The sequence below is a fragment of the Tachypleus tridentatus genome, chromosome 2 (genome assembly GCF_004210375.1).
Source record: "Tachypleus tridentatus isolate NWPU-2018 chromosome 2, ASM421037v1, whole genome shotgun sequence".
NCBI lineage: Eukaryota > Metazoa > Arthropoda > Merostomata > Xiphosura > Limulidae > Tachypleus > Tachypleus tridentatus.
Genome location: NC_134826.1, coordinates 66,727,009 through 66,750,557, shown reverse-complemented (window position 1 = coordinate 66,750,557; position 23,549 = coordinate 66,727,009). Strand labels below are relative to the sequence as shown.

Sequence of the window (23,549 nt, the reverse complement as noted above, 5' to 3'; positions counted from 1 at the left end):
AGTATCCATCTATCTATAATTAAATTTTGTTTTATCACCATTTGACCTGTGTCTAACACTGTTTGCTTAATTATAAGTTGTAAACCAATTGAGGAACATGGAGCTTGTGTTAATGTATCGAATTATGTAATCCTCAATAACTTTTTATATTATTATTTCTTTTACTTAATTTATTTTTACATTTTGATTACTATAATACTAATAAATATGGAGAAGTAAACATGAAAAACAAGAAATAAAGTACTTACCTGGGTCATCTTTTTGCTGTTGACTGTTACTGACACTTAACCCAATATTATTCTAATTGTAGTTATGTACTAAATAATTTTTATTTACTAAAGAGCATAGAACAGTAACATGCAAAATGCAGACCATTTTTTATAACTATCAAGTTTTCTAGCTTTCTAACTGTGCAACAAAAGAAACTACATTTATCCAAGCTAGTCATTCTTTCTCATAGAAAAGGAGTTTGTAATAACAGAGAAGTTGATAATTCTCCATTCATAAAACAACATAAGTCATTTGATAGATGAAGAACCATGCCTTTCTATTGGTCATAGGTAGTATAGAATTAAACGTGAGAGAGAACACTTAGTAAATCCTGTTTATACTAAGTGGTATAACATAAACAAAATGTAGATTTATAAAAGTTTGAGTGTAAGACACTAAAACCTTGTGACTTGTGCAGTAAATGATGTCCAGACAGAGAGGGTTAGAACTAGTTTTATTTTGTTTGATATGTTTTATGACCTGCCTTTTTTCAACTTTAGGAAATGATATTAGCATTAAATGTATTTTTCTTAGAAATGTCTTTTTTTTCCAAATAAAGTATTAAAGAGATTGCTAAAGTTCTGTTGTTTTTTAGCTTGTTCCAAGAAGTCCTCAGGAACTCTTTGAAATTACGTCATTAATTGGGTAGGTTATTTGAACTTTTAAAGATGAAAGTAAAGAAAAATGTGTTTAGTTGTAAGACACTTGACTGTTAAAAAATTCATTGTACCTACAATCATTACTTAGTTGAAAATTAGGAAAATTATTTCAGTTTGACTGAATGGTGTTATGTCAATAATTTTGTTTTTTCTTTTGTTTAAACTGACATTTCTTTATTTCAGAACAAGAAGTTTTGTCTAAATAATCTGTTTTTCTTGTCAGTGAACTTATGCCACGTTTACCATCAGACGGAATCTTTAGTGTTGATGCCTATTTAGTTAAACCCACAGGGAACCCCACAGATGCTGTGATGTGGCAGTGGAGGGATGACAGGGGTGCTTGGCATCCATACAGTGGTATAGACAGCAAGATAATAGAGGTATAAAAACTCTTGGTTCTGTATGCTCTACAGTCTGTATCTAGCATTGCCAGGAAGTTATATTGCTACTCAGGCTTTTGGGGGCTCTGGTTGTGTGAAAGATGTTTTTGTTATTGTGTAACAACTTTTATACCTGCAACTGTAATTACAGTTTTTGCTGGTGTTATTCAATAAACAAATACCAGAGATTATTGGTTAAGGAAGAAAATGCAAGCCTTTGCTTTACACAGTCAAAAGCTTTAAGAAAAGTGACACCTGTAATTTAGTACACAGAAGTAATTATTAGTAGAAGTAATATGAAATGGTATTTAGAAAAATAGTGAGTAAAAGAAAACATCAAAACTTCTATTAAATTTTATGTATTACATTCAGTTAATATACCAAGTATCTTCTTGGGATCCTGAACAAAATGTAATTTTTTTTATCAAAAATTATTGAATATAGCAGGTTGTTAATTTACACTTTAACTGTATCCAGAATAAGCCAAAAAAAAAAAAAAGTTTACCAGCTGGGGTTGCCCATACCATGGACAGAAGTTATGTAAATTCATGATTATTGAAAGGTTATCTTAGAACATGAAAAACTGTTTTCTTCATATACAATTAAAAAAAAAACACCAAAATGCCTATAAAAACAGCAAGACACAAAATGTGAAACTAAATTTCAATGTATCTCCTCATGGACTGAACAAACCATACTAAATTTGGTGAAGATTTATCAACAAGGGTGAAGTAGTGGTTATATATATATAAAAAAAACTTGCAAAATGCAAAACTGAAAATTTGTATGTATTTTCTCATGGATCTAATGAACTTCCATACTAATTTTGGTGAAGATCCTTCCACACTTTGCAAAGTATGTATATGTATACACAACAGACAGTACTATAATATTTACATAGATGGCGCCAGTGCATTATATCCAGATTTCACCTATTCATTGTCATATCTGCATACTGAGAATGGAGAAAAAGTTTTCTGTAATGGGAAATGAAGGTGGAATGGGTGAATAGTGATTCCTATTTCAAATATACGTGTACACAGAATAAACAATTTTGCAAAGTTGAGGGTTGCACATTGCATAATAAAATTTTTTTTCCAGTATCATATAAGCAAGAGTTCCATTATAGTATGATGACATCAAAGAAAATTATACTAAGTAATCCTCTGAAAGTTAGACAGATTAGCAATTTACCACCTCAGTTTCATCAAGTGCTCAGTTTATCATATGTACTTGAATCAATCTTTATTCACATGTGACACGTTAACTTCTGAGATCCTGTACAAAATTAATTAATTTTTTATCATTGTCCACAGGTTTAATATAGATAAAGCTTTCAAGTCTATCACCATGCCTTATAACTCACGTTTGAACAGTTCTTTGTTATGGTACAGATTTCAATTGCTACTTTATAGCATTAACTAAGTATACCATAGCTTTTGAATGGCTCTATAAATGCTGTTCTATGCTTACTGAAAAAAACAGGACTACTGGATTTAGCCATTGGCAACTGTAGGTTAGTACTAAATATTCCTTGTTTTTTTACTTTGATTAATAAAAAGCTTAGAAATAACACATTTTTAAGTTAAGTTCATCTATTTTTATTGAAATTGTGTTATTGCAAATGTGTCTTTGTTACCTATTCTGTTATGTCTGAATAATTTATCTAGATTATCAGGACAGAAAACTTCTTTTATTTTCAATACTTCATAGATATCAACAGTTACAAAACATGGCCTATTTTTCTGCCGGCAGGCAGCCCATCAGTCTGGTGAGGATGAAATAAGCTTGTCAACCATGGGCAGGACATACACCATCGATTTTAACTCCATGCAGCAGATTAACGAAGACACTGGCACTACGAGGTCAGTGCAGCGAAGAGTTAATCTTTGTTCTGCCACGTCACCGGGTAAGCTTTGTGGAATGATATGGTTTTTAAGTGGATATTTAATATTAAAAGTATTCTTAACAAAGATTTATCATTGTTTTCTGACCAATTAGAGGGATGGTCAAATGAAAAATGTGGCTTACAGATTGCATGTTACAGACAACATCATATTGAAAAATTTTCAAGCTGCATTTTATACGTCATATTTCATTGGAGAGAAAATTTAATGATGTGTGTTTTTGTTTTTATGAAAACAATCATCTATCTGAAGTATATTTTAATAGCATCAACTTCAAGTGTCAGCAGCATTGACTCGAGAGTGGACTGTCTTCAAGAAAACACTGAACTTGCTGCCTCCTTCATCAAATCTTTGTTTGCTGTGTTGTATGAAGTCTATAGTAGCTCTGTAAGTCTTAATATTAAAAAAGTAACATTTGGTACTATTAATGGTAATTCTTTGATTTTATGTAGTGTTTACCATGTTTTCTATTTAATTTAATAATCACCTATGCTAAATGGTGAGGGAAGTCTTATCAGTGTTTGAAACATACAGCTAAAAATGTTCATCTGATTTTGTTCAAGCTTGGTACAGAGGCTGAATGTCTTCAAAGAAAACCAAATGATTATTATTTACAAATGTAGTTTGTATCAAAGTAACTGGGATCTTAAAAAATTATTAAATCTAACAAATTGAGATAGGAGGGGGAGGATCATAGTGTCTACATTTCAAGAATTTTTCTGTTCCATATTTTAGGTTTGATACTGCAGAAGTAAAATATATTGTGGAGTGGAGTTGGAATTTGAGTGCTTTCTAGCTATGCCTTTTGTTTGTGTATATCTGTGAATGAAAGTTCTTTAAGAATGCTGGAATGCTTATATTTTATTTATCCAGTTTTGTTTATAAGAAGATTACTTCATATTGTAACAGACAATCAAATAATTTCAGGCTTGTAACAACTCAAACCTGTCTTTTTTAAATTTTATTGCTTTTGTCTACTGCAGGTGATAACAAAGTTTTAATACAGTTATACTAAAGTTTATAACAGTTTACATCTATTGTCTACTGCAGGTGATAACAAAGTTTTAATACAGTTATCCTAAAGTTTATAACAGTTTACATCTATTGTCTACTGCAGGTGATAACAAAGTTTTAATACAGTTATCCTAAAGTTTATAACAGTTTATATTTATTGTCTACTGCAGGTGATGACAAAGTTTTAATACAGTTATCCTAAAGTTTATAACAGTTTATATTTATTGTCTACTGCAGGTGATGACAAAGTTTTAATACAGTTATCCTGAAGTTTATAACAGTTTACATCTATTTTTATTTAATTTTATTGATTTAATACACTGAACTGTGGCTAAATAGTGTAACAAAGAAATAAGTCATTGAGGGAGACCTTAGTTCAAAGTGAGATAAAGTATGAAGTTTCAACGTACACCATGCAGCTTACATTAATTCCTCTTCAGTGAATTTCAAGTTCATTCTTCTTAATATAACTTTTCTTGAGAGTAAAGTATTCATTACTTTTCAGAACAGTCAAAGTCAAGGTAATGTATAAACTTTTATTCCTCCTCTTTGAAAGCTTTACAGTTTTAGATAGGGACTGTTATTTTCTTTCCTCTTTGTTTGAAAACTTTGTTTAAAAGTTCACAAGAGTATAAAACTGTTTTCAGGCAGGGCCAGCTGTTAGACACAAATGTTTACGAGCATTGCTACGAATGATCTACTTTGCTCCACCTGAACTTCTGGGTAAGATTTTGAAGAATCAAATAGTTTCAAGGTATGTATCAATTTTGACATTACTTTAATACTTGCATTACATTGAAGCCCAGTAATTGTTTGTTCTAGTCAAATGCTTGCTTTGATTTTTCTTTGTGCAAGGCAGATTAAAAACTTCTCTGAGCACTTTTTTTCCATAGCTGTTTTAGCTTTTTTAAAAGGCATAATGATATGAAAGAGTTGTGTTGTGGGGGTTTTGTCTTCAACAAGCAAATGTATCACTAGAATAAGATGACTGGGGATTTTAAGTTTATCAAGGTGGTTAGTGGTGAGTTCACCTTGTAAGTTGAGGTTTGCAAGTTTGAATTCCTGTCACCAAAAATGATCGCCCTTTCATTTGTGGGGGTGTTACAATGTGATGGTCAATCCCACTATTTGTTGGTAAGAGAGTAGCCCAAGAGTTGGTGGTAGGTAGTGTTGACTTATCCTCCCTTTAGTCTATTACTGCTAGCATAGATAACCCTCATGTAGCTTTGTGAAAAATTCTAGATAGACCAAACCATATTTTAAGTTTATATTCTGGGTTAACATTCATAGTGTGTGTGTTTATTAGTTGGACACTCAGAAAGCTTCCTTGATTGCCAGAAACCATTCCTCTCTTACAGCACTTTATGAACAGTTGTTTGTGCCTGTACTCCTACCTCATGTTTGAACATGGTATTATTCAAACTGTATACCTGTCTTTCACACAGAAATATTACCAACTATGTAATTTGTGAGTAGCCTATTGTTTTTTGATCCATAGTTCATGGTAAATTGCTATGCAGCAATCTTTGAGCAAAGATTAGAAGGAACATTGTTCTAGGCTACTAGCAGAATACATTTTAAATTATACATTTAACAATAAACAAAGTTTCTACTCTTACAGTTAATTTTTTACTTGTGTAAGTAGAGGTTTATTACAGTGAAGGTGAGTTGTGTTTTTTATTGTGGTAGGCTGGAAATGAGTTGATATTAATACATTTTTTAAAAATTAAACAAACAATTTTAGTGAATTGGATATTTTTAATTGTGCAATAAGTGCAAGTTAAGTAAGATTTTCTATAAAACTAATCCAACTAATTCATGTAGCTATCTCGTACATTCAATTCACCATTCACACCTTAACCTTTAAACGGTGTTACCTCCAACATTCCTGCTGTTTAAGGGTTAAACTTAATATAATTCAAACCTTACAAAATTTTGTATGAAATGTGTAAAATATGTTAACGTGGTTAAATACCCACGTTTCATGGTAGTATGGGAGGTAGAGCTACATAGAATAAATATACTGCTTTCTAATCATAAGTTGGCTCACAAGTCTTTGGGTGATGTGTTTGTAAAGAAGAAAAATGTCTTCTTTGTCACTTGTTATCACAAGGTTTAAATATTTATGGAAGTATTCACGTGTTTAGACCTGTAAAGAGATTGGTAATAGTTGATTCTTCATGGTTGTGATGTCTTTTAGCGAACAGTGTTGAGGTTTGTCCTTGCCCAGTAATGAGTGAAAGTACATCAAATCATGTACTGCAGTAAAACCTAATGGACTACTACTGTTTAAAGTGTTGCTATAAAATGCACACAAAAAAAAAATTATTTTCCAAAATTAGCACTAGTATCTGACAGCCATTGAATTACATCATTGTAAATATAAAACCATTTTATATTTAAAAAAAAGTTTCATCTCTTACAGCTGTACTTTGGAAAAATTCGTATGTAATTGAAGAATCAGAGCAAGAATTCTAATTCACAATTTCCCAGTTAGTAGAACATTTAAGAAATAGTATATTAAGTTTTGAACTTTAATTTGTAACATTTTTTCTCAGCATAATTTATTTCATGAGTAGTAGGTGACTGAAAGAAACTTGAACAAGGCCGAATTTTTTTAAGTTTTATAAAGTAATAAGAAAAATTGGCACACAAAATTTGTATTTTTACAAATCAGGTTAATAATGTGATAATATATACTTATTAACAGTGAATTGCATTTTTTTATTTTTTTTCTGTTGCAAAGATTGTTTTGTTCATGTTTTCTTTGTGGCCTCTTGACAGTCATGTTGCAGCTATGTTGTCATCCCAAGATTTGAGAGTTGTGGTTGGGGCATTGCAGATGTCAGAAATATTGATGCAGAAACTTCCAGAGATATTTGGGGTATATTTTCGTCGAGAAGGTAAGTCTAAGTGCAACATTTTAGGGGGAGAAAGCTATAATATTTATTTAATGATCAGCATTTATTTCACTTTCTAATAAGAATGTTTTTCACCAAAATTAATTTGTTGTTGTATTCTAAATTCATGTATTTTGCTAGGTATATTCTATGGCTAGTAAACATTGTAAATTAATATATTTTGTTAGGTGTATTTGGTATCTAGATTAGTTGCTTTTATGATAAATTTTTATTCACAGTAAACAAAACATTTAAAATTAGCTATTTGTTTTTATATCAAATTGTAAAATTGATTGATATTTGGTGTTTGCACTAAGTTTATTTTTTGTTGTTTGTTTGTTTTATACCTACTCTTGTGTTTAGTAATGAAAATAACAGGTTTGTGAATTTATAACTTAATTAATAAAATTATGGTGAGCTATTCATCTCTTAATGCACTAGAAACTTGAACTTGTCCAAAATATCCTTGCTGTTAATAATATTTTCAGCCATAAACCCAATAACTTGTGTGGTTTGGCCATTCCATGAAGCTTAGGTTCATCCTAAATCTGTACATAAAGCTAACATTATCCTAATCAATACTGTTAATCAATGTAACTTAATGTAAAAGAGGTATGATTAACTTACTAGTTTTAGTGGGAAATAAATAATACTCATTTTCCTGAAATTTGGCATTGAAAGACTGGTAATTAATAAAATTACTAACAAAGAAGATCCCATGGGAAAAAAATGATACATCACATATTTTAAAGACATATTAGCAAATATAAATCTATGCTTTTGAATGGGCAGAAAATACTTAACGTGTTGGCTCCCAAGCCTTTCTTGCATATACTTTCCAGGGTCCCACTAGTCATTTACAATTACTTTTTTTAGGAAGAGTGTACATTTAGCTGTTGTATCTCAGCCAATAAGTGATTATTTAAAAAGAAAATATAGCATGTTGCATCACTGGGTCAAGTGAGTCTTGTTGCAAGGCTGACATGACCCATTGATGGATCATGTGAGAGCCAACATGTTAAAAATTATTGAAATAGATTTAGTTTAAAACATAGAGTAAGAATACATTAGTTTCATAAATGTGAGTGTAGTCACTATTTGTTGTTATTAATATTTTTTACATGCACTGAGTATTAGTGTGATCTTAGTCACTTATTTTCAACATGATTCATGTAGGTGTGATGCATCGAATCAATGAGCTGGCTAAAGCAGAACCTCAACACAGTAATCCAGTTGCTAAAGATCTAACAGTACCTCAGCTTTCACCTCCAGTTCCAATATCCCTACACACTAATTTCAGTCCTTGTGACACTACTCACCCATTGGCCAGTCCTCATACTGGTCCAGTCCCGACAGATGGACCTCTTCACTTTGTCAGTGGTGTTCTTTGGGGGTCACCCTCTTCTTCTGTCTCCTCATCTAGTTCAATGGGTCTTCAAGTTTTGCCTCCAAACTCTTCCTCTCTGGAGGAGAATCATTACCCATCAATTGGCCAAATGTAAGTATTTAGAAATTGGCTGTCATTTAAGGGCTGTTTCTTGAAAAACTGTAGAAGATGCAAATTTTAATGTATAGACAAAAGATGTTTAATATTTTAAATTCTGTTGGCCTCGTATGAACAAGCTGAAGGAAACATCTTAACGTTAACATTTATTAATGCTCAACAGTTGTCTTTATTTGTGGTATCCTTGATATTAAACATTTATTCAGGTAGAAGGTCATCTTTCATAGTAATTGGGCTAATTTTTTCATAGGTAAAGCTATTTGGCCTCCTTACAAAAGGTCAATTATAGTGAAGAATGCTAACTTGATAATCAACACTGAACTAAAGCTATGTGGCATTTTCAAGTTTATATGTTGATTTGAAAAAAAAAAACTTGATCAACTTACACTTAGAAAACTTGTTTTAATTTTAAGAAGGTACGTGTATGTTTAATTCTTTTTGAAGTAATTTATGAGGATGCAATATGTTGGTAATACTTGATATAGGAACAATGAGCATATATTGCAATAAGAAGAAAATCATTTGATAATTCAGATTAATACAGAATTAATTATTTTATGAAGAGGGCAAGTAATAGTAAATAAGTTATTAATTATATGCTCCAATGAGCTTATAGCATTTTTTTTTTAGGCGTCTGAGTGATGTGCTAAAGAGAAAGAGAACCCCAAAACGTGGAAATGCCAGTAGTCGCAAAGTGCGCACAGATGACAGTTCCAGGGAGGCTGTCAATAGTAGCTTTCCTTTAAGAGGTTCAAGTCGCTCTGGGCGATCACTCGATAACATCTCAAGTCCTCTTTTAGCCACATCAGTTTTGTCAGTCCCGGAATCTCCTTCAGTTGGTATCCATTCTCAGTTACCTGGGAGTTCTGTTTCTAACTTGACCAACCTGTCGTACACAAATGTTGCCAGTTCCGGCAAAGGGCGTTTTAGTACAGCAGCTGCAAAGACTTCTTCATTTCTGGCAAGTCTTAATCCTGCTCGGTGGGGTAGATGGAACAGCACCTCCCCTCTACCAGGGAGATCTTTAAATTCAGTAAGTACATCATTTGTGGCTGTAAGATATTAGCATAGGGCTACACTGGCAGTGATGAAATCTTTCTTCTGATGACCTCTGTGTTGAAAGCTTTGCTTTTACCGGGATTCTGAGCCAAATTGACATTGGATTACAATACACTTTAAGTTATATACCATAAAGAGCAAGAAGCTTATAGTTTGTCTTTCTTAAAAATGTCAAGATTTCTTCTGTTGAGTATTCAAATTCAGAGTATTCATTTAAATGTTATGTAATCAGAGTAGTTAAAAATCATTAAAGCTTACCATTATGAAACTAGCAGTTGCATTGGAATGTTTATTTTTATCAGCTTAACCCTGTGAATGTGTGATATATTATTTTGTGAATGATTAAGTTAAGTATTACAATACTTCAGTCTAGTATTATGAGAACTTGTGTATAAAAACATTCTGCTATGTAATGTTTAAGTTTGTTTTTGCCAATGTTTACAGGAGCCTTCTATAGATCAAAAGGCTACAAGCTGTAGTAGTCTCTCTGGAAACCGAGAAAAGGTGAAAGCTTGGATCAGAGACCAAGGTACAGTTGTGTCAGTTTTAATTCATCTGTGTTGTCTGTAGAATTTGAATAGATCACAAAAGCCGTGCAGTTGTTTAATTCTAGCAAAACTGACCACCAATGACAGCAACTTTCAGTAAACCAGTGTTCATCATAGCAATATTCAAAACTCAAAAGTGTTAGGAAAATTGAAAATTGCAAAAGGATGGTTATTTCAAGAGGTAATTTCAAATCATTTACTTGAACATCAAAGTATAAAGTTTGATTAGATTTAGAGTAAAGCATAGAATTCCATAAATTGTTTTCTTTTATCTGCAGCTCAGAAGTTTGAAAACCAGTATTTCAAGACTGAAACTCATGGAACATCACATCCAGCTATGAGTGTTTTTAATAGAATTACCCTTTCTTTGGAAAACTTAGAAAATGCTGTATGTATCACTTATTAGGTTTTGTTTGTAATTCATGTTAATAATAGTTTAATATGTTGACTCATATCTGTTGTTTCCTTCTATTTGGAACAAATGTATGAAGTTAATTGTGACTGATTTTTCTGAAAGCCATGCAGTATTTGTGAAACCCAAATTTGTTCAGGATATTTAATGTTTTAACTCTTCAGAATTCTTTGTTATAGCAAATAGAGCATTTTTGTGTGTCTCAGGAAAGTTGTGTTCAGTTGGTTTTATCTTTTATCAAAATCACTAAAATGTTTTTGATTAACTCAATAACGTGGTTGTGATTACAGGTCAGTGTGTACAGTTTTTGATAAAGTTGATGTGTTTTTAGCTTTTTCCTTTATGATACATCTCAAGAAGATTAGTCCATGAAAAAGGATCGTATGTATCCTTATTTTCATTGTTATTCATTCTAACATTTAAGTTTGTTTTGACATTTGATCTAAAAAAAAACCTTATTGGTGATAAATAATGAAGAGTATTTTTTTAAATGTTATTATGATAGGATACTTAACTTTAATGTCTCATAGAAATAATTTTAAGTAACGTTAAGAAATTCACCACAATGGGAAAGAAAAAAAAAAGTAGGTTATAGACTTGTAGGTGCTTACATTGTTGTACTTGTTTCATGTCAGATTGTTGTGTATGTATGGATATTAGTGTTAATAAAAAAGAAAGATACCTGTATTGCCTTATCACAATATTTATGATCTTTTGATATGTGTTTGTTCTATTTCAGACTGATGGAGGGCTGAAAGCCCTTGAGGAAATTCGTGATGTAGTAGTAGGAAGTGATATATCTTCCTTTGAAGTCATTCACAGTAAGCTAGTAACAAAGTTACTGCACTACTTGACGGCTACTGGTGGCTATGGGATGTACAGCAGTCGGGATGACCGACTGCGAACATTTCTTCACGTTTTTTTGAAAACTCCGGTATGTATAATTTGTAAGGCGCCTTTACACTAGTTCGGTGTTTTTTCTCATATTCTCTATTGTTTTATTTTTACAATGATATTTAAAACAATAAGGTATAATTAATTTTTAAATTTTCTTTCAGTGTTAAGTTGTAAATGTACTTATGACAGTTGCCTAACAAAATCGTACTTTTTATTTCTGTCTTACTTCTAAGTTTTAAGTTTGATATTATAAATACATAGTTTTCACTGATATTATTATGTGGAATTGTTTTTCAGATTTTTAGTTGTTTCTAAGAAAATCATTTTTAATCATTTTAATAACCATTTGAAGTTAATCTCTGCATTTTGTTACTGTAGAGCATGGCACTTTTATGGACTTTACCTAAAATAGAAAGGTGCAAAATTATTTTACTTGTAGACAAAAATAAATAAACCCACTTCTTGTTTGAACTGGTTTTGTTTTGTTTTATACAAAAATCATGCATCTCTAATATTTTTATAAGTCCTACCATTACAGTTGTAATAAAACATGCATTGGTAACAGCATTTCCATAAGTTTGTAAAAAATTAAACTAATTATTGTAACAGAAGAAAGACTGCAATTATAACACTGGTGCTCAACTTTATCAACATTTTCTTCTTTTTTTTTATAGCTTTTTAAGTTCTCAAACCTAGAGTTCCACACTTTGGATTCTTCTTCCTTGTCTGCACTAGTTGCCAAATTGAATGCATGTATAAGTCAGCTGGAGCAATTCCTTGTTAAAGTTTATGACTTACCTGGTGGTGGTGGCGCAGGTAGTAGCAGGGGTACTAGTACCCTTAAATTTTTCAACACTCACCAACTCAAGGTAAGCAACATTATAATTTTTTAGAAATTATAAATTTTCTTTTTCTGTGAACTATATTTTAATAAAGTAATTTTGAAATATTAAATTTTTCTTTATAGTTCTTTTTATTTTATAGAAGGTTGAGAGCAGTTTTATATTGATGAATACATACACTATAATGTTTTATGTTAGTGTGGTACACGTGTTGCTGTTCACATATATAGGTTGAGAGCAGTTTTATATTGATGAATACATACACTATAATGTTTTATGTTAGTGTGGTACACACATATATAGGTTGAGAGCAGTTTTATATTGATGAATACATACACTATAATGTTTTATGTTAGTGTGGTACACGTGTTGCTGTTCACATGTATAATGAAAGTTAAAATGTAAATAAGAAACTAGGTTTTTTATACATTGTTATATTTTTAGTGCAATTTGCAACGATATCCTTCATGTTCAAACCTCCGACAGTGGCGTGGGGGACCCGTCAAGATTGATCCACTTGCTCTCGTTCAAGCCATAGAAAGATATTTAGTCATTAGAGGGTATGGGAGAATTAAGGTGAGAACTTCTGAAAAGCCTTTTTCAAACTTTAAATTTTCACTGAAGTAATGTATATTATTGTCAAATTTTGTTCTGTACAGCTTGGGTGTCTCTTTGAATTTAGTCATTAATTTATCTGTTTTTCACTTGACACTGAGCTAGCTGGAATAATTGGAAACACTAATGTTAATAAGTTGTTATTTTTGTGGTTTCTGGCACCAGTTTATTAAACTGGACAGTCTTGAGTTTGTCAGAAATCATAGCAGCAATATTTTGATTACTTGGATCAGTGGAGTAATGAGAAACACTAATTTAGATTAGTTTTACAAAAAAGAGAGACTGTGTGAAAGTTCATAACAAAAACTGTACAAATACCATCTGTACAATAATCCACAAGTTATTAAATTCCTACAAAAAAATAATTGTTTCAACAGGTCAAGCTTTTACCTTTCAAGGGATATGGTAAAACTTAGCATTGTCTTTTACATTCAGATTGAAAACTGTCCAATGTGAATAAAGGCTTCCAGTAACAGGGTACAATAATTAATTTGAAAAAAACATAAAAAAACGACTCCCAAACACAGGACTGTGCTTAAATACTGTTTCGTTATTGAGCATGTTTACTCATTTTTAAATATTTCTTTTCATTCCAGGCCCAGTATGGCCAAGTGGTTAAGGCACTCGACTTGTAATCCGAGGGTTGTGGGTTCAAATCCTCATCATACCAAACATGCTTCCCCTTTCAGTCTCGGGAGCATTTCTAATGTGATGATCAATCCCACTATTCATTGGTAAAAGAATAGCCCAAGAGTTGGTAGTGGGTGGTGATGACTAGTTGTCTTCCCTCTAGTCTTACATTGCTAAACCAGGGACAGATAGCACAGATAGCCCTTGTGTAGCTTCAGGCAAAATTCAAAAGAAACCTAACCAATCTTTGGATTCTTTTGTATTCTGGTGTTGGAAGAATCTTAGCTCTGCAGTGAATATTGATTGATTGAAGTTAATTTTGTGATTGGTTTTGTAAATGTAACACTAAATCAGGCTGTTTTGCTTCCTTTATGACAGTATCCTCCACGTTCACTTAATCATTTTGAATAATGAATAAATACCCCATCTTTAGTAGGCTTATGTCTTGTCTTTCCCTTGCCTATGTTTACTTGATAGTTTGTTCACTGGTTTATATGTAGGTGTGATTTTATTGCATTTTAACACAGCATCTATTGTTTGGTATTAAGGAGTATTAAGTTATGACAATCTGTTTGCAGTTATTTGATTAACCTTTTTCTGTTTAAACGTGTTATTTTGGTTATTGTCAATCGGTTGAGAGAGAAGAAAAAAAACAACCTTCAAAATTCTGAATTTGTTAGATATTGAATTTGTATTTAGCCTAAATTTTATGAACACTTTGAAACTTAATTTAGAGTGCTGTTTTTAATTACTTGTTAAAAGGTGTATGGTGGTAATTTAAGTTTTTATTTGATGAGGATGATGATGATGATGGTAGTGATGATGAAAATTCTGATGAAGACATTGATGACACTATGGTAAGTTAAGTATTAAAGATAAAATGATTTGCTATCTGCCTCAACTTAGTAGTTGACATATAAATTGGATTTAAATTTCATGTTCATAACAGTTAGATGTACTTGTAACTGATTAGTCATATGATTCTGGAGACGTGTTATTTACAACAATACTTGCAACCTTAACTCAAGTTTCTAATTTTGACATTTTAATTATCCTTGTTAAAGAAATGTATATTAAAAAAAATTGATTTGGCTGTCCAAAATGTAATCTGATTTTCAAATATTCATTTTAGAACACACGTATATCATCTACAAGGATAGAATATTCCACAAATACTATTATTTATCTGGCTTTCTGAGATTCAGTTTCATTAGTGGTTAGAGCATCAATTTGAATATATATGAATATATATAGTTTGTGAACTATTATTACTTTCTGCCATAAAAGCAAAATATACAATCATGATTTATGTAGTTCACAATATGGTTTTTCTATTGGTTTAAAACTTGTCTAATAGTATTCTCAGGTAGAATTATAGACATTTCTTGGAGGACTAAACAAGAAGATTAAAGATTATGGTATTCATTTTTTAATTGGTTGAACAGTTCTAAACTGTTATAAAACAGGAGAAAATCTATACATGAGAAGTCAGAGTGTCACTGAGCCAAACTCGAGAAGGTACACATTGAGAACCTATTTAAATATTTCCATTTGAAATTAAGAAGTCAAAGATTAAATAATATAAAAATATGAATTATAAACTACTCTCTAAAGCCTAGTCGATTAACTTGTATTTATAATAAAGTTGTTTAATCGAATATGGAATTTATATGGAATTTGACTCAAGAAAGGTCAGGACATGCATATTTTGTTTGAGCCATGCATGTAATGTTAAAGCTGTAAATAACCTTTAAAAATGTAAGTGATTTGCTTGAATACTTGATTTGATATTTTGGTTATGCATTTCTGTCGGGTCTTTCTTCATTGGTAATTAGAGAGGTCAAGAGACTGATTAATTATTGAAACTACTTTCCTATGCTTGTTTCTTAACATAGTTTCTTTAACTAGGGAATTGATGCTACTTGTTTTATTACTATTGCATCTTTTAGGCTGCCATGATGATCAATCAAGGTCAGGCTCGTCACAAGCTCCAGTTTTTAATTGGAGAACATGTTCTCCCATACAACATGACAGTTTATCAGGCAATCAGACAATATGGTGCTGGCAATCAGGGTGCTGATGGGCATGAAACTGACACAGATTCTGAGAATCCTGTTGGTTATGCTAATATATGGGTGCAAACGCATACAATTTGGTAGGCAAAACCTCTCTCTTTATGGACACATTAAGTTGATGGATGGTGTATTAACCAGGCTGATTGGTCTAAATAAAAAATATCAGGAGGAATGAATGGATGAGTTTAGTTTCACATTAAAATTGGATATTTGGTGTAATGTTTATTAACTGTGCATGTTGTGTTTTATTATTAAAACATTGTAGTGTTTGTAAAGATATTTGTAGATATAATGCTAATTAAAAGAAATAAGTTACTGGAAGGTGACTAATTTATATCAGTAGTAAGATGAGATATTAAAATGTGTGATTTTTGGTTTTACAGTTTAATTTGAAATGTTTTTCATTTGAGTTAAAAACCACAATAAATTAAATGGACTAAGACTTCTGACACAGTTTCATTTACTGTGTGGCCTGGCACAGCAAAGTGATTAGGGTGCCTGATTCACAATCTGAGAGTCATGGGCCCAACGAAACATGTTTACCCTTTCAGTCATGAGGGTGTTATATGTGAAAGTAGATCCCACTATTTACTAGTAGAACAGTAGTCCAAGAGTTGGTGGTGGATGGTGGTGACTAGCTGCCTTCCATCAGTCTATCACTGCTAACATAAGGATGGCTATTGCAAATAACCCTCATGTAACTTTATAGAAAATTCAAAAATAAATATTTATCATGGGTTTTTTTAACAAACTGCTGCACATGACACTGTGTTCTTTACTTTAATTACTACATTATCTATCAATGTGACAAATATAACTAAAATATTTTGAAAGTTGTTTCTTATCATTTATAAACTTGAATTTGACTTTAGAATTTAACTTTGGCAAACTCATTTTTTGTAGGTACCGTCCAGTTCCTGATGATGATTTATCTTCAAATAAAGCTATTGTAAGCAGTAGCACCTCAGTTAATCGGTCTCAGGGGATGAACACGGGCTGTTCAAGCTCTAGCCGTCGCAGCAAAGGAGCTGTAGGTGGTAGAACTTCACCCAAAAAGAAAGGTGACGAATTGTGGAACGGTAAGTACTAAGATAATACTTCAAGGAAGATAAAAACTTCTAAGTCTTGTAGGTTTGTTTGTGTTATAAAACTACTGAAATTAGGTTCTAGAAATCAAAAGTATATACTGTTACAACTTATTCTTAGTGTGGAACCACTGCAGAAAATTTTCAATGAATATATAGCTGCATTTTTTGCTTCAGATTTTATTTTTACATCTTTCTGGTTTATGACAACTTGCACCTTTACAGCTTCAAAAGAAAACTGGTGAAGCTTGAGACTACAGATTAATTCTAAGTAAAAAAAAGAAATACAGTTAATAAAAGTTGAACTAGTTGGAAATGTACTTAGCCCCAGTTTCCACTTGAGAAGTTTTGTGTTGTTGAGTAAATTTAAAAACTTAGATAGATAGCATTATAAATACATTACAGTATATTATTCAGCTTGTTACATTTTTCTTCATACCTCCTTTCTTCTTTCCTGGAGAGCTTGTATCTAATCTTGTATCTTAGCATTCCCATACCGTATAGCTTTGTCCTCGTTGACATTAGTTGCAGTTTAGTGCCATTTGCTGTAATTGTGTTTGATACAAAGTGTAAGATTAACTAACACAAGTTATTTTAGAATATTAACAGTCACACACTTAAAAAATATTGAAACTTCAGTGGTTTGAAACTTTCTTAAATGCATAAGCTTCTGAAATTTGAACATTTTAGTAACTAGTTGTGTAAAGTTTTGAAGAACTTCCAAATTTAAAACATTGAATTTTTATAAACTGCTAAAATGTTAAGCATTTTGGTAGTTTGTTTCAAACTCTGAATTATGTTATTGAGTAATGTATTGAGTATCTTTGATCTCTTATCTGTTTGAAAATATTCATACTGAGATATAAAGTTGTATCTCAGGCTGGCTGGTATGGGTATTAGCACTTTTACTAATAAAGCAGAGAATAACATTTTGACATTCTTAGGCCATCTTCAGGTTGAAATCAATAAAAGTGTTAATACCCATACCAGCCGTCTTGAGATGCATTTTTACTTCAAGTGGGTTTCTCGTCATCACAAATGAGACATAAAGTAACCTGAACTGAATACTGGCTTCACGTTTAGGAATAAAATTTAAAACAATATTGATATTTCACTGTAGTTCATGTAGAAAATCCCAAATATTTAACATCATTGAGCTTCAAGAAGAGCTTTTATTACTGTTTTAGGATTGATTCAGCTGTATGGTTCTATGATCAGTTGTATATAACAATTAATATGTGATATCTTAATTTGATAAAAAATCTTCCAAAATGATGCCTTATTTATCCACCTGTATCTGTTATTTACACATAATGTGGTAAGTTTTGGAAGTTATCTACACAGTCTTTCAGAATTTAAAACCAAAATATATTTTGAAGGCAGGTTTCATTAGTTTATATATTGTAAGTGGTGTGATCTTTTTTTTTACAAACCAGTTCCTTGGCTTTCTCAGGCTACTTGTCCCTAAAATGAGTGGATGTTTAATACGTTTTTTTTTCATGTTTCCATATTCTACGTTGTCAACACTTCTTAGAATGTTAATATATATATGAAATTATCATATTTTGTATACCATTAAACAGGAGTCACATAAATCTTTCTAATCTATAAAAGTCACAGAAAAACAGCTTGGTACTAAAACTCTTAATAGATGTTTATAAATTATGGTCCTGGCAAAGACCTCAAACTTCAGAATTTCTCTATCATAATTAGGTTTGTTTGTTTATTTTATTGTTTCAATAGTTTTGTGTCTCTCAGAGCCTGAGACTGGTGCATTGTCTGCTGGTAGTTGTGTTTAATGAACATATATGCAAGTTAAATCCTGCATTGTAGGGTTTGAAAGTTATACAACCTTGACTAAGGGTCCTGAAAGAAATCCTGGTAAGAGCTAGAATTTTTTTTTGTGAAGTCTATATGGATCCCAGTTAACTATTCCACTAGCTTGGTAATTCTGACTGACCAGTAGGCAACTGTAAAAATTTAATGTGATACGTGTATTTTCACAAAATTTGGTAACCACTACCTGTCTTTTGCACACAAAAAATCCTTTACCTACTCAACTGAAGCTTGTCAATAGTAACATTCAATATAAAGGTGAAATAACTGTAAATCTCTACCAAAAACAAGGTGACATTATACACAGTTTGATAAATGATACAATAGCAAAAGTGAGAGGATTATTGGTAATCTGTGAAAACAAAGATGTAGTGAGTTTTACAAATGAGTTTGGATTTCTAGTTGTTACCCTAGGTAACAAAGAAGTTTGAAGACCATAAAAATTATACTTTACATCAGTAATATCTGTATCATAATGAATAACTTATATTGAGCTCAAGGCATCAGAAGGGTTATGAAAAAATAAAGAATGGAGTGAACAAATGTCATGATACGCAAGGAGGAGTTTGAGAATTTATTTAAATTTTCCTTTTAAAATTAAAACTACTTAAAACTTGATTTATGAAGAACATTTTTATGATACTTGTATTTACATACATTAACACTTGAAGTGGTTTAAATAAATTATAAATGTGAATGTAGAAGGTAACAAGCACTGTAACCTATCTGTTATAAGAGGGTTATTAAATATCTATAAAAATTCTTAAAATAGTACATTAAAATAACCTTGAAATAGTGGTCTGTTCTGTTTTTTCCCGAGTTATATCACAGTTTTGTTTTTGTTGTATTTTTAAGACTCAGGCATATAATGGATGATATCTTATAGGTTTGTAAAAACAAATTGAATATTTTTGTTGTATTCATTGAGAAATACTTGAAAACTTGAGATGCATAGGAAACACAGAAAGAAAACAAATTTTAATGTTCATAAACATTGATCCACAGTTACATTTACTGTAACTATTAGATAGTTCCTTTAAGTGAAAATGTCATAATGTTGACAGAGTATAAGGGATTGCAGTCTACTGTAATATTTCTTCCTCAGCTGGCAGTGTACTATAAGATTTCTTCCTCAACTGTTGAGTATCAGAGCTGGAAGTTTACTGTGAGATAAATTTTCCTTTCAGTAAATGTAAAAAGACTTTTGATTTGAATATTAATACAACGTCAGTGGTTTTACTGAGGGATTAGTGATGCATGGCTAAGTTCCTATGCACTTAAAAAATTACATTGAAAGCTGATATTTGTGGAGTAGTTTCCATTGATTTTGTCTTTTTAACCTTCCAGCTGCTGCTTTAAATATGAAGTAATTTCTGAATACAGTGTAACATTTCTTTTCAATTTTGTGGAGCTAAATCTCTTAGTTATAGTTTTTGTTTTTATTATAGCTACTCTTCACCATATTACCTCATCATTTGAGATTGTTTGATAAAAGTGGCAAGTATTAATAACTATACCTAAACAGGCTCTAGATAAGAACAATAAAATGTTCAGAAAGCAGTGATTTGTGTGGGGTATGTCTAACTAATTTGGTACAGAAGTCTGAAATTGCATTAAATTCTGCTGGTTTTTTTTACCAGAATATTTTAAAGTGTATATATATATATATATATGAACTCACCCATAGTGTTTTCTTTTTCCTGCTTTCCAGAGGGAATAGTTCCAGAAACTGTTTCTTTACTTTCTCAGTATCTTACTGCTAAGCTTCCAGATTCTGTTGCTGTACAAGACCCGTCCCTAGAAGTCATTTGCCTTCTCAGAGTGATTCATGCACTTTGTCGTTACTGGGGATTTCTGTATAATGTGAGTCTGTCTGTTTTATACACCAGTTTTTCTGACTTTGACTTTCATTTTAGTGAAGCAACTTGTTTTATTCTAAATGCCCTGTGTAATAATTAAATCCTAACTGGTAACACTACGTCATAACAGCAATTATCACCCAAAATATTAAGATAATTTTGAACTACAAAACAAAAACATGCTGATGGATGGAAACTATTTCAAATTTAAATGCAGAGTATTGGTTTGTTGAAGGTCAAGTAAAAATATCTATTCAAAATGTGGGGTGTGAAAATGTGCTCTTACAAAGAAACAGACAAAAGTTAGCAGTGAAATATGTTTATCTGATAAGCAGCTGTCAGGGGCCTTAAACTATTATATCTTCAATAAATGATCCAATAAAATGTATGTTTTTTTCATTGGTGAAAATATTAAGTGTACACTTCTAGTCATTTGGTGAATGTGATGCTAGTGTTTGGAGACATATAGTGTAAACTGTGTTAAAAATATAGAATTTTCTGTGTAGTTCAAAGTGAATAGACTATACATTCCAATAATAAAATGCTTCTTTGCATTTATTTCTTGTTTTGTTAAAGTGTGACATTACTGCACACAATCTGAGGTACAAATGTCATCAAATGTTGTTTTGTTCATTCCTTAAGATTTGGATGGTGTTAATTATGTTTATATTATTTTTAAGCAATCACAAACACTGTTAGAAAATAAAACCACATGTATTCACTAAACGTCCAAATTTAACTTGTTGACTTTTTGGTAATTATAGATAAACAAATCAGGACACACAAACATACTTTTGTAACGTATAATGTTTCATATTAGGCTTCATGAAGTATTAATTACCATTTATATTACTTGATGATCCTTAAAATGTCACTTATTTTTTATACATTTATAGTAGTTTGTCAAAGAAAGAAAGGTGTGATAAAAATTCATGGTTAGTTACTCTGCTTAACAAAAAATAATTACTATACTGTCTCAAATCAACTGTGTTTTCAGGATGAAAACTGTTGTTTTATTATTCTTTGAATTCTTTAGATGAGCTGTTGGGCACCAGCCATTCCTCAGACAGAGTTCCTGAACAGTAAGCTAGCAGCAAAGGCCACAAGACAATTACAGGACCCCTTGGCCATAATGACTGGTAATCTACCCCACTGGCTATCTCAAGTAGCATACACTTGGTATGTATATTGGTGGAAATAAATCAGCTTACATATGTTTCTTATCACTAGCCTATGACAAAAACAAGTGTTGAGCGGTTAGTTAAATGGTTACTTGAGACACATCCATTTAATAGTGCTTGTGAGCAGAAAGTATCCTAGTTTAATTTTATCCTCAGAGGAAATGGTTAATTATTTAGGAGCCATTGATAGTGCAAAATATATGGAGAGGAAATGTTTAGCATATAAATTTTATCTGCACACCAAGTCTTTAGAAATGGGCAATATTTTTTGGAATGTATCATTAGAGGTTTGTCTTGTTTTAAACTTTGATAATGAAGTAAATGTGAAATAGCAGTGTGATGAATTTGAAATTAAACTAGGTAATACTCACAGCTACCATGATTTTACATTGTCCTTTATACTGTTATCACATTGTAGCCCATTTCTGTTCCCGTTTGAAACTCGTCACCTGCTGTTTTATGTCACATCTTTTGATCGAGATCGGGCCCTTCAAAGATTGTTAGACATGACACCAGAACTTAGTAGTAATGATAGCAGTGAAAGAGTGACTCCTAGACTTGACCGAAGAAAGGTGGGTGTTATTTATCTTACTCTTAAGTATTTTGTTGCTTGTATTTACAGATTAATTAGGGGTTTGATTATTTGGAGGTCCAGTACAGTAAGCAATTAACATTAAAGTGTTTGAGCATATGATGCTCTGTGATTGTTCATAAATGGCAGTAGGCTATTAGAAGAACAGGTTATGTTGCATTGTTTATTTTAAAACAAAATAATGTAAAAATATTTAAACATTCTCTGAATAACAGTACCTGATTACATGAAATCAAATATTGATAAACAAATTAAACTTCTGTATTGTATTTATTAAAGAAGAATCATAATGAGTGACAATAGAAACAAGAAAACCTTTTGTCTCTAGTACCTGAAAACATTTCAGTGCATAGATTTTTATGGTTAAAGCAGTTTAATAAGTAAGACTGAGACACTTAAATAGAATTCAGCATAACTACATAATTTGTAAAAGAGGTAACTTTTTGATTTATTTGTAATAAGGTACATCTTGTCTGTTTATTTGTTTAAATTTTTTTTTCACAATGTTGGACTGTGCGAGAAATCATATTGTAGGCATGTGATTTTCTTATTGTCAGAAATTTTTAAATGTGGCTTTATGATCAAAAGTTAATGGGTATGTTGAATAATAGTATACATTTTTGCCACACAGTGGTGTTATTTTAATATAAGCTGAAATTTACCACTACCCCATTTTTGGTTTATTTCACAAATGTGTGTGTATTTTTGTGTGTTTATCAGGATTTATTTACAATGTTTTTCTTTTTCCAGTTACAATGACTTTGAGTTATTAATTATAGTATAATATCACTAATTTGTAAATGATTACAAATAAAGTAAATGTTTGTTTATAAAGTAAGTAAGCTTTGAAATAAATTCCAGTTTCAGTAAAATAGGATTTACTTAAATTATTATGGTACGTGTAGAGAGAATTGTGTGTAAATATTAGGAAACTAGAATAATTTTTCAGAGAAATTATTTAAATAGGCAAATTATATTGTTGTGGTCTGTTCTGAAATGATCTATTCATATATGATATAAGTACAGAAGTGTTCATGAAATTCCTTTATTATATAGGTATTTGTTAAGATACTATCCACAAAACATGTTGATGTTTTTTTGTAGAGAACTGTTTCACGTGATGACCTACTGAAACAAGCTGAAATTGTAATGCAAGATTTAGGAAGTTCTAGGGCATTGCTTGAAATTCAGTATGAGAATGAGGTAAGAGACACTGGATGAGGTTGTGGGGAAATATTCTTAATCTAACCTCCAATCAGTTGCAAAGAACAACAGAAAATGTGC

General features: G+C 31.3%; 1 protein-coding gene across 15 annotated transcripts in view; it reads left to right on the top strand.

The window, feature by feature from the left end:
* Window positions 1–23,549, top strand: part of LOC143244075 (E3 ubiquitin-protein ligase TRIP12-like) — a 104,210-nt gene that overhangs the window by 59,096 nt on the left and 21,565 nt on the right. For 13 of the 15 annotated variants that reach the window (XM_076488112.1, XM_076488110.1, XM_076488119.1 and 10 more), the window contains 20 exons: window positions 866–915; window positions 1,153–1,309; window positions 3,023–3,218; window positions 3,482–3,603; window positions 4,878–4,984; window positions 7,015–7,133; window positions 8,307–8,628; window positions 9,265–9,667; window positions 10,138–10,222; window positions 10,520–10,629; window positions 11,393–11,587; window positions 12,225–12,419; window positions 12,837–12,968; window positions 14,435–14,494; window positions 15,587–15,792; window positions 16,616–16,791; window positions 20,345–20,496; window positions 21,529–21,671; window positions 22,092–22,245; window positions 23,370–23,468. In XM_076488112.1, coding sequence (XP_076344227.1) covers window positions 866–915; window positions 1,153–1,309; window positions 3,023–3,218; window positions 3,482–3,603; window positions 4,878–4,984; window positions 7,015–7,133; window positions 8,307–8,628; window positions 9,265–9,667; window positions 10,138–10,222; window positions 10,520–10,629; window positions 11,393–11,587; window positions 12,225–12,419; window positions 12,837–12,968; window positions 14,435–14,494; window positions 15,587–15,792; window positions 16,616–16,791; window positions 20,345–20,496; window positions 21,529–21,671; window positions 22,092–22,245; window positions 23,370–23,468 — 3,183 coding nt within the window. The remainder of the gene's footprint in view (window positions 1–865; window positions 916–1,152; window positions 1,310–3,022; window positions 3,219–3,481; window positions 3,604–4,877; window positions 4,985–7,014; window positions 7,134–8,306; window positions 8,629–9,264; window positions 9,668–10,137; window positions 10,223–10,519; window positions 10,630–11,392; window positions 11,588–12,224; window positions 12,420–12,836; window positions 12,969–14,434; window positions 14,495–15,586; window positions 15,793–16,615; window positions 16,792–20,344; window positions 20,497–21,528; window positions 21,672–22,091; window positions 22,246–23,369; window positions 23,469–23,549) is intronic. The other 2 variants (XM_076488114.1, XM_076488113.1) reach the window with 1 other exon arrangement.